Below are 9738 nucleotides of genomic sequence, written 5' to 3'. Positions count from 1 at the left end.
CGGCGCGGGCCCGGCCCCGCCGGGGGCCCCGGGGCTTCCGACTCAGGCCGAAAGTTGCCGGCGCGGCGGGAGCGGGGCCGGCTCGTCCGCAAGGGGGAAGCGCCGCTCCGCCGCCGCTCCTRCCCCCGGCCCGGCGGGAGCGGGGCCATGGCCCGGGTTTGGCGGGAGGAGGATTGAATATTTCGCGTTATTTGAGCTAAGTTTGTCCCGGCCGGCTCGGGCAGCGCTGCGACCCCGGACCCCGCCGGCCGAGTGGTCGCGGCCGGTTACCGGTGTCGACGCCTCCATCTTACAGGGCCGGGAGGAGAGGGCGGAGGGCAGTTCTCATCCCCTGCCTAAATCCGGTTGAACGTGCCAACACCCCAGGGACTAGCCTGGTTATAGTTGGGCACCTGAAGCAACGGTGTTTAGTTAGTAATAGGGATTTTTTWTCCTTATCCGCCGCAGCAGATGTACGTCCTCGCCTGGAACCCATTTGCATTCTTTACTGGAAAACCCTTTCATAGAATATAAGGGCTGTTATCCCACCTTTTGTCTGGATTTTTTCYCAGATTGTTTTGGGAATATATTTTTATTGGGTTGTTTCTTGTGACTTGGTGACTGTAGAGCCCCCCTGGGCATAGGTTTTGAGTTTTTCTTGCCCTGTCTCCGTGCTGTGAAGTCCCAAGGCTCTGCAAAAACCTAAAATTTTAATAGTGAGGTGATTTTGRGTGTTGTTGCCTTCATCTTTTACTAATCTCTTTGATGGTCCCAAATCCATTAGTTCGATSTTTCCTTTGGTCTGAAACACGTCTTTTCTCACCTGCGTTGAAGTACATGATTAACTGCGCTGAAGTAGTGAAATGCCACCTGGCTAACGGGGGTGTGAGCGAGGAGAGAGCGAGTGTTCACCTGGACTTTCTGGCTCAGATTGTGACGTTTTGGTTCTCTTGGGGGTGACAGTGTTGTYACCAAAGCACAGTCGGGTTCGATTCACTTTTCAGGCTTCCTGTGCCAACGTACGAAGGATTATTCTGTGTAAAGCACAGGTTTGAGTGTGCTYAGCCCTGTGAGGCTGCGGCTCTTCGGACCAGGCGGGTCAGTGCTCCCTGACTGGGAAGGTAATTTGTCCTTTCCGCTTATTATTTATTTATTGCAACTTTTGTCATGTTTGGTCTTGGTAGCCGGTTTCTGGGGATGGGTGAGCTGTGTCTTTGCTGAGGGGATGGGTCGGCAGCCGTGTTTGCTCTATCGATTACGGCTGTGCAGGAGCTGCCAGCGAGACGCCCGCTGTGCCCAGCGCTGCCGTCCGGTGTCTCTGCGCTGTGCCCGTGCAGAGCACGGCAGCGTCGCGGAGGTGGCAGCGGAGCAACCTCGGCTCGGCACCGGCGCCCGGGGTGTTCTCGTACGAAGTCACAGAGCTGCTCCCCCGCTGACCTACTTTTGCGGTGGATTTTCAAGGAGACGAGCTATAAACCATTCATTCCTTAAACCTAAACTCCACCTGTCAGAAACTTAAATGGGAATGCTTTTAAGGCATGATTCAAGCGGAGTGTTTCACCAGTAGTGCAGGTGTTGGAGGAGAGAATAGAAGTTGCTTTAGATTTTTGTTACTTTAATGAGTTAAAAGCGGATGTAAATGGCAGCTCGCGGGCCGGCTGCGGAGCAGCGCTGTTTTCATTGGGGAGCCTCCTGCTCCATCCCCCCAGCGCGGTGCAGCAGCGACGAGCCTTTGAGCAGCAGCGCACGGCTCTGCAGACCTGCCTGGCCTTGGAGCTCCCTGCCGAGCTGCCGTGGGGGCTTCTTGTGTCCCGMGAGCAGCGGGAGATCCCCGGCGGGAGGGGAGGTTTGGAATGAGGCTGGCGCCGCTGTCCCCTGCCTGCAGGAGAGAGTTCCACGGCTTGGAGAACTCGGGTGAGTTTCCTTTTTTCTGGTTTCTTCGGGCAGGATGAGGCTGGTTCGGTGACCGAGCGGCTCTTGCCATCCTGCAGCAGAGGGTTTGTGGGTTTTGTAGTTCCTGCTGTGTTTTGTGCATCTGAGCTGAGCTGGGAGGACTGACCCTCGGCGGTGCCATCTTGGCAGCTGTGACAGCTCTGAACTTCATCGGGGGTGCTAAGGGGGTGTCTTTTAAAAAACTTCCTTTTTCTAATTTAAAGTTCAAAAGGGAAAGAATGTACGTGGACAACCTTGCATTTTAATTTTGTGTTTTCAAGCCAGGTACCTCTAACCGAGAGCTTTGCCGAGAGTAGTGCCCGTATGTTTTGTGTATGACTGGCGCAGGGGCCCCGAATTTTGTTGCGCTGTGTTTGGTTATGTGCAGTTGTTGAATTTTCTGTCTTACTAGTTGAGGCAAGGTCATACGTGGGATAGCAGGAGGAAGTGGTGCTTCTCCCTGCAGCTTCTGAGCTGAGGGTGCTGGTGGCGCGGGCTGACCAAGAGGACAAGTGGAGCCTCAGTTGTTACTGGTTTCAGAGGGACTATTTGTTTTGTTTTCAAAAGGCCATTCTCGATTTGGTTGTTAAAAGGCAAATATTTGCTTTCCTCTGTGAAGTGTTGCCTAAGGTTTTATTACTTAAACAAACCTGAACTTAGGATGTGCTGATGGCTGGGGTTGTGTGCTGCAGGATTGGACTGCTGTGGGGTGGAGGCAGCATTTGATGCTGGTCTCAGTCCACTCCTTGCCCCAGAATTTTTGCTGAATCTCAGCCRCTGGGATTTTACCAAAATTTCTATTGTCAGAACTGAAAGCAAACTCTCCTGGTGAAGTTTCTAGACCCTCTTCRTGGGCTGTCAGCCAGCAGGACAAGTTCAAGGAGTGGGCTTCATTCACTTTTTCCAAGCTATATGTGTGAGAGGTCAGTTTTTCCAGTACCCTTGGTATCATAATCAAGTTATTCCCAATGTAAAGCTTGGGGCGTCTTTAAAATTTGGGTTTTTAAATTTCATTCCACATACCTTTTTCTTAATGATTTTTACAAGTACTTTAGCTCAATTTTTTTTTTTTTTTTTTTTTTTTTTTTTTTTTTTTTTTTTTTTTTTTTTGTTTACTTAAGTCAGTTTTAAAGCTACATATGTAAGAAATCATCCCGGAGATGTAATAACTCAGATTTTATTTTCTGTATCAGAAGCAATGAAATGGTGATGTACCAGCATGGTTAAACCAGATGTTTTTAAATAAGTATTTAAAGGTTCGGTGCTGACTTTACATTATTAGTGGTTTTAAATGGCGCTTCTAAAGACCTCCTTGCAAAGGTGGACRTTATTGAAATTAGAGGCAATGGCTATCCTCTGTTCAGACAGCCTTCAGAAAGAGGGAGCTGGATGTGACCTTTCTTTTTCAGTGTCCCTCTATCTTTGCTTCAATAAGCCGCATATATCTGGAGGGTAAAAAAAMMCAACCAACAAACCCAAACATTTTTAGGGAGTGAAACAAGGCTTGGTGGAGTGCTTGTGGAATACCAGGCTGGTTAATTGAAATGCAGTGCTTCCAGCAGCTTCCTGCAGCTTTGGTGTTCCCCGGCTTCTGTTTCCACACCTTGCTGCGTTTTTGCTTTGTAGTTTTCTCTCCTCGTTTTGGGTCCTGTTTTCCATGGCTCCTGGCAGCCCTGTGTTGGGTTTGTGCTGTGTTAAACCCCGTGGGTTTGAAAAGGCAGGTTTGCCTGTGGGTGCTGGCATCTGTCTTAGCCCCTGTACTTTGGGGTACATTGCCCACCCTATTCCCAGGGCCATGCTGAAGGGCCACTCTGTGCTGAGGAGCAGTCGTGGYACTGGGTGAATGTGAGCAAACTGTTCTCACTCGACATGGAGCACTTGCTGTCCTTCCTCTCACATCGTACAGTTTGGTTCAGGAGGCTAGGTTTTTCCAGCTGGCTCTCAAGGTAGGTTTCAAACTCAGGCTCTTCACAGTGTCAAAACAAAGAAGTGAAGATGTCTGTGGCTGGTGGCTGCCCAGCATGTAGGCTCAGAGTGACTGCCCCGGCCTTAGCCAGTACTCAGGAACTTTGGTAAATGTGTTGTGGTGTTGAGAGCATCTATAGTATTGGAAGCTGAATAAAGAGATCGTTTATTTTTTGCTAGACCTGGCCAATAATACCAACCACTTCTTGGCTTCATTGCCATTTGATTTGATGATGTAATTTAAGTGAAAACTAAGGCATGAAAGAACTGATGGCATGTCTCAACCAAAGAGTTGATGATGATGGTGAGCAATGGTTTCATCGTTCTGGTGCACTTGTCAGATTTAACAGCCAAGCAGTGRAAGTCGGGCATGAGCACGAGGAGCTGCAAGGAGAGGCTGAAGTTCCTGCTCTGTTTGAACRCTCCCAAAGTTTGATTTTAGAACAGATACTCGCATACATCTTCTGAATATAAAMCAGTTCTCATCTTGCTCTATTAGCAAGTGCTTGGAACCCACTGGGATGTGGGAGAGAGAAAGAAGCTGGTTTTGCTGGTTGGGGAAAGTAGTTTCGGAAGTATTACACAGGGTGATAAGCCTATGGCACRAGAAATAAACAGCTGATTGTGTCACCCAGCCCTCAGCCAGTGCGTGGGCCTTCATTAGGGAAAATTTGGCTCTCAACTCTTCCCCAAAATGCACCATTTGCAGTTTTATCTAATTGATATTCACACTGAATTTAGTTATAAAATGCCCAGAAACTTTCTGCTATGCRAAAAGGGCAAAGGGACTTGGGACTAGTGTGTTACTGGTGTGGAGAACTGAGCCACTGATGCACAGCAGCAGTTTTAGCTATATTTGTGTTTCTTACGGTTTTAGAATTGTTTGTAGGGCTTGTCATAGCAACAAAGTATTTATCACAAATACTCCAAAACACTAAGGCTAGCTTCAGCAAATTCTAGAGGAAAATTGTTTTGTTGCTCATCCTTTATAGTGCCACCATTCCTGCTATTCCGTCCTCGTCCTTTTTGTGGTTTTTCCTTCTTTGCTTATTCCCTGCAAGCAGCAGTGATGGCCATACACATGCTGGTTTGTGTTGGCCTCTTGATCCTGTTCATTTTTTACCTTTGCCTGAACTGTTTAGGCTTTCCTGAGCTGCATCCCAGGCTGGAGAACTGGGAATGCTTTTGCTCAGCCAGCGTCTGACTGAGTGCTGGCATCCAGCGGAGCCCTGCTGAGACAGCAGTGCTGCAGAGCTGGACCTGGTTATCTTCTCTTTGCCACCCTTGATTGATATTTAGAAATCTGCTTTTGTTGCCAAGAGATTTACAACTGTAATCATACAAATATTTCTAGCAAACACACCAAAAGCTGTTTGGTTTGMTTCTGTTGCTGCTTGTTTATGGATGGAAGATGCCAGGATTGAAGTTTAACTGTGAGGAATAGCATGGCAGTCCTGCAGATGTTTAKATCTGGAGTCATTCTTTGCATTTATTTCTTGCAGATGGAATTTTTCAGATTTGTCTGTGTCCAAAGGTCTGCAAGTGACTGGGTGACTCCAGTGGCCTCTGTGTACTGTGTTTTAGTRCCACTTACACACTGTAGGGGCAAGGCTCTGCTGCCTCAGTGGTGGTGGGATCAGCTGRATGCCTGCACCTTTCCAAGATAAGGATGACATTGGGATTTTTGCCATTTATTTCGTACTAAAGTGCCCATTTGTAATGTTTAAACACCTCTTCTCTCTCTTGAGGTAGTTAAGAAGATGGCCAGCCCTAAGTTATTACTTCGTAATAATGGGTTTATAAAACTTGTGTTTGTGAGTTTATAGCTTACTAGTGATATTTATTTCCAGTATAGACCTGTCTGCAGATCAGCAKCTGATCAACACCCTTTTGGCCATTTCTGTGTTCTCCAATTACGCGTTACGTTGACAAACTGTGGTAGTTAATGGAGCTGCARGTCTAAATTCACCTCCTGGATCACCAAAGATTTAAGAACCAGTTAAAGAAAAAAACAAGGGGGTAGTGGGTTGTTTGGAGAGTGGGGGTAGAGCACAGACTCTCTGTGATTTGCTGTTGTGCACTTTAAAGTTTTATGGCCCATGGTGCATCCCTTGGGAGGATAAAGTGCAAGGAGCATGAAGAAACCCATAAAATGACGAAGGGTTTATGTGGTATAATTAATATGGAACTTTCCATGAACTTTATAATACTTACACTTTCTTAATTCTATGTGAGTTTCTGGTTTGCTAATAAGTAATCTTGAAGATTCTAATGGAACTTAAATTTTGCATTTTCATCCTGAATTATAACAGGACACRTTGTAGGCTGCTATATTTTAGTCTATAGCTTCCTTACTCGAGTTCTCAGCTGTGGCTGTGCCTGCCTTGGGAAACATTTTTGAGCTGTGGCCAGCTCTGCACTAAAAACCCCTGTGTCGATAGAGCTTTACTGGCAAATCCTCCCCGTGCCAGTGTGGCTCTGCTTGCACAGACACTTTTTATTGACACTGGATGGRTTTGCAGATCTCAATGTTGTTAGTCGCACCCATGGCAAAAATAAACGAGGAGAAAGTTCAAGTAAAAATCTGGATTTGCACAGTAAAACCAAATCAGTGCTGGGAGGTTGCAGCTCCTGTTTTTAACTATAAGGAAATTTTAGTTGGAGATAAATGAAGGAGTTTGCCTGCCAGGTGCTCAGACTATGCTGCCACGGGAGCAGGGATGGGGAGCAATGTGAACTGTTGTTTCTCTGCCTTCACATGGAGCCCCTGTGGCCGTGGATGGGCTCATCAGCTGCACTAGCAATGGCAGATTTGATTCAAGCCAAGGGATAATATGGGCAGGGGAGTGGTGTTTGCTCCGCGTCCCTAAAGATGTCACTGTGTTGGGAGGAACAGGGGTAGCAAAGTGGTGGTTCACTTGGAAGAATGGGAACTCTTGTTCCACCAATACCCTCAGTGCCACTGGGTGAGCAATCCTCCTCTCCTGTTCCCACCTTCCCCAGACTTGTCTCCCTATGGGAATACATTGTGAGTGATTCCAGAGGGTGGAGAAGCGAGTTTGAAGGTAAGTATGTGTGCATTGTCTGGGGCTATGGATTCTTCACCCTCATGGCTGRTTGGCTGATTTCATCCTTTCCCAAGGTCAAACCTGGTTTAGAGGTCACTCTGTTGTTTGGTTGTGATGGTTTGTGTTGTTCTGACCACACAGCTCAAGGAATCCATAATGRAAAGCCTGTTGGATTGAGGTAGGAGGCATTTGTTTTCCACTGTGGGGATTTTTTGGAGTGAAGAAATGTCATTGCTAAATGCAGAAGAGGGAGGCATCCGTGAGATGTAGTCGTGTTACAGGATGGTGAAAATGACCTTCCATTGCTGTATAACAGAAGGTGGGAGATTCTAACAACAGGAGTTGGAAGGTTTAGCGTCAGCAAGTTCTGACAACTTCTACCAAAACATTTTAAAGGGCTCTATTATCCATAGGCACTTTCTGGATTAATAATACTGATAATTGATGACAATGGAAGAAAGTTAATAAAACGAGCTGAATAATTAGAGGTCTGCCAGCCCTGCAAAATAATGGAATGAATGATAGAGGGCTTGACTGATATGGAGGTAAGGGGAAGTAATACAATTAATGTCAATTAAAATGTGCCCATGGAAAATAAGCTGATGAGATGTAACTGGGATGTAGTTTGGCTGATAAAAGCAATAATGTGTGCTGTAAAATACTTTGCGCCTTAATGAATTGAATGTAGAGCAATGCAGTGTTTTTTGAATGAGAAATGGAAATGGTGTAAAATGAATGCAGGGAGTGTGAAGTGAGTATTGGCTGCATGGTGTGGTGGATCTGGAAATTGCTGGGGGCTGCTGGCACAATGGGCCYTGCCCAGCTCTGGTCTTAGCCACAGGCAAGTTGTGTCTTTGTGGATAACCCCAGGTGTTGCACCTTGTGTGAGTGTAAGGCTTTGAGTGCCCTGAATGGGGGGAAATAGTGATGACAGTCACATGTGCAGAGCATTGACTGTGTAAAGGATATGGCCAAAAAGCCCTGTAGAGTAATGGTCTGAAATACTCTATACCCAGCTGGWAATCCTGGAATGGCGTACAGAGCATAAAAGAGAGCACCCTCTCCCTGATTCCTTTAGCAGTCCAGCAGAGATCGATCCTGCCTGGCTGCTCCTTGCCCAGGAAGAAGTTGGGAAGTGGCAGCCCTGTTGATTTAGTCCAACACAGTCTCACAGTAAAGTTCCCAATAACTCAGGGAGCGCRCAGGACTCATAAATTACAGAGCAGCTCACGTTTATCATACACATCGCTGCTTATCTTGTAAACTCATCTGCTGGGCTTGCACGAGCAGTTGATTTAACAGCATGTATATTGTTGAACTTGACACATCCAAGAGTCTAATCAAGCTTTAAGAATACCAGGGATGTCTGGCTGCTGGTGTGAAGTCTCCACAATTCCTAAGTCATTTCTAAGAATGATCGTGAGCCAGGCTCTGTCGGGTTCGCGGCAGGTCACAGGGAATGTCCGTGTCGTTCGGAATTGTAGAGGAGTTTTATCATAATGCTGGCATGTGGTTTATGACATAAAATGATTGGATGTGTAAAATGCAGAAGTTAATATCCTTTTTCTGTACATTTCCAAGTGGGAAATGACTATAAATTAATTTTGTAGGGTAAAATGCCAGTGAGCAAGTGTAGTGCTTGTGTAGCACTGCCCTGGATCTGTCATGGGATGCGTGAGGCTGGTGAAAGAAGACAGAAATATGGTGTGTTTGGAGGGAGAACTGGTAACGTTCTGCCCTGTTGCCGGTCTCTGTCGTCCTGTTGCTCCAGTTCTCTTTCCTGTGGAGACTGATTGGGTTGATAAACATGCATTTCATGGATGCTCTGATTCTTTCAGTGGTGTTTGAGAGTGATAAGAGAGACATATTCAAGGGGCTGCTGCTGGCACTGCTCCAGGCTGATGTGAGGTTGCAGGGACTTTTGGGACACCCCTTTTCCTTAAGGGTAATTGATGCACCTTCTACATATTTAGCAATAAAAAAGAATAATTTTGTATTATTTAGTATTTCTGCTTTTGAGRCTCCTGGGTATGGTGCAGTAGGAAAATTTCCATTCTTCTTCCTCACTCTCATGTTGAGGAACTACATTTTCTTTCTGAGCTGTGAACATAAATAGAAGGARCCTGGGTTTGATCAGGTATGGTGTGTTTTAGTTTTAAATGAACTAATAGACCTTGAGTTGCTTTTCTGCTGCAGCTTGACAAAATTATAGCAGGTGCTGGGGCTCTGTGCTTATTTACTTGCAAATCCTGTCAAGTGTGAACTTCATTTATGACTTCCCTGGCAGGTCATGCCACTGTGGTCACAGCTTCTACAGTGTTTTGTTGCTATTGCTTGTAGAATTTGCCACTGAGGGAAATAATGAGCTAAAATAGGCACAGGTAAGCACACACCGGTTCCTTGTGCCCAAATCCATCAAASCTCTTTAAAACTTTCTAATTCCGAAAGAATTAAACTATTTATATTTCTGATATAAAGTTGCAGTTGCAGTAATGTCAAATTGCTTTTTTTGGACAGGGAACTGGGGAGTTTCCAAGTCTTGTCCTTGCTTGAGTCTCCTGATTGCAACCACCCGTTCTCCTGTGTGTACAATATCTGTCTCCCTTCTTTCTAGATGATCATGGGAACAGCAATGGCAGTCATGTAAAGATCTTTTTACCGAAGAAGCTGCTTGAATGTCTACCAAAATGTTCAAGTTTACCGAAAGAGAGGCACCGCTGGAACACTAACGAGGTAATTACATCTCTTTTTTTATTCTTAAATGTACCAGCTTACTTAATGCTTATGGATTGTT

The 9738-nt window shown here is 46.0% G+C and overlaps 1 protein-coding gene across 2 annotated transcripts in view; it reads left to right on the top strand.

Moving 5' to 3' along the window:
• Positions 1–9738, top strand: part of CAMTA1 (calmodulin binding transcription activator 1) — a 233463-nt gene that overhangs the window by 14167 nt on the left and 209558 nt on the right. For both annotated transcript variants that reach the window (XM_057375572.1, XM_057375573.1), the window contains exon 3: positions 9559–9677. In XM_057375572.1, coding sequence (XP_057231555.1) covers positions 9559–9677 — 119 coding nt within the window. The remainder of the gene's footprint in view (positions 1–9558; positions 9678–9738) is intronic.

This window comes from Malurus melanocephalus, unplaced genomic scaffold, assembly GCF_030028575.1.
Source record: "Malurus melanocephalus ecotype Western Australia unplaced genomic scaffold, MMel_1.1 scaffold_253, whole genome shotgun sequence".
Lineage (NCBI taxonomy): Eukaryota > Metazoa > Chordata > Aves > Passeriformes > Maluridae > Malurus > Malurus melanocephalus.
The sequence above is the reverse complement of the archived record's forward strand: the minus strand, read 5'-3'. Positions and strand labels throughout refer to the sequence as shown.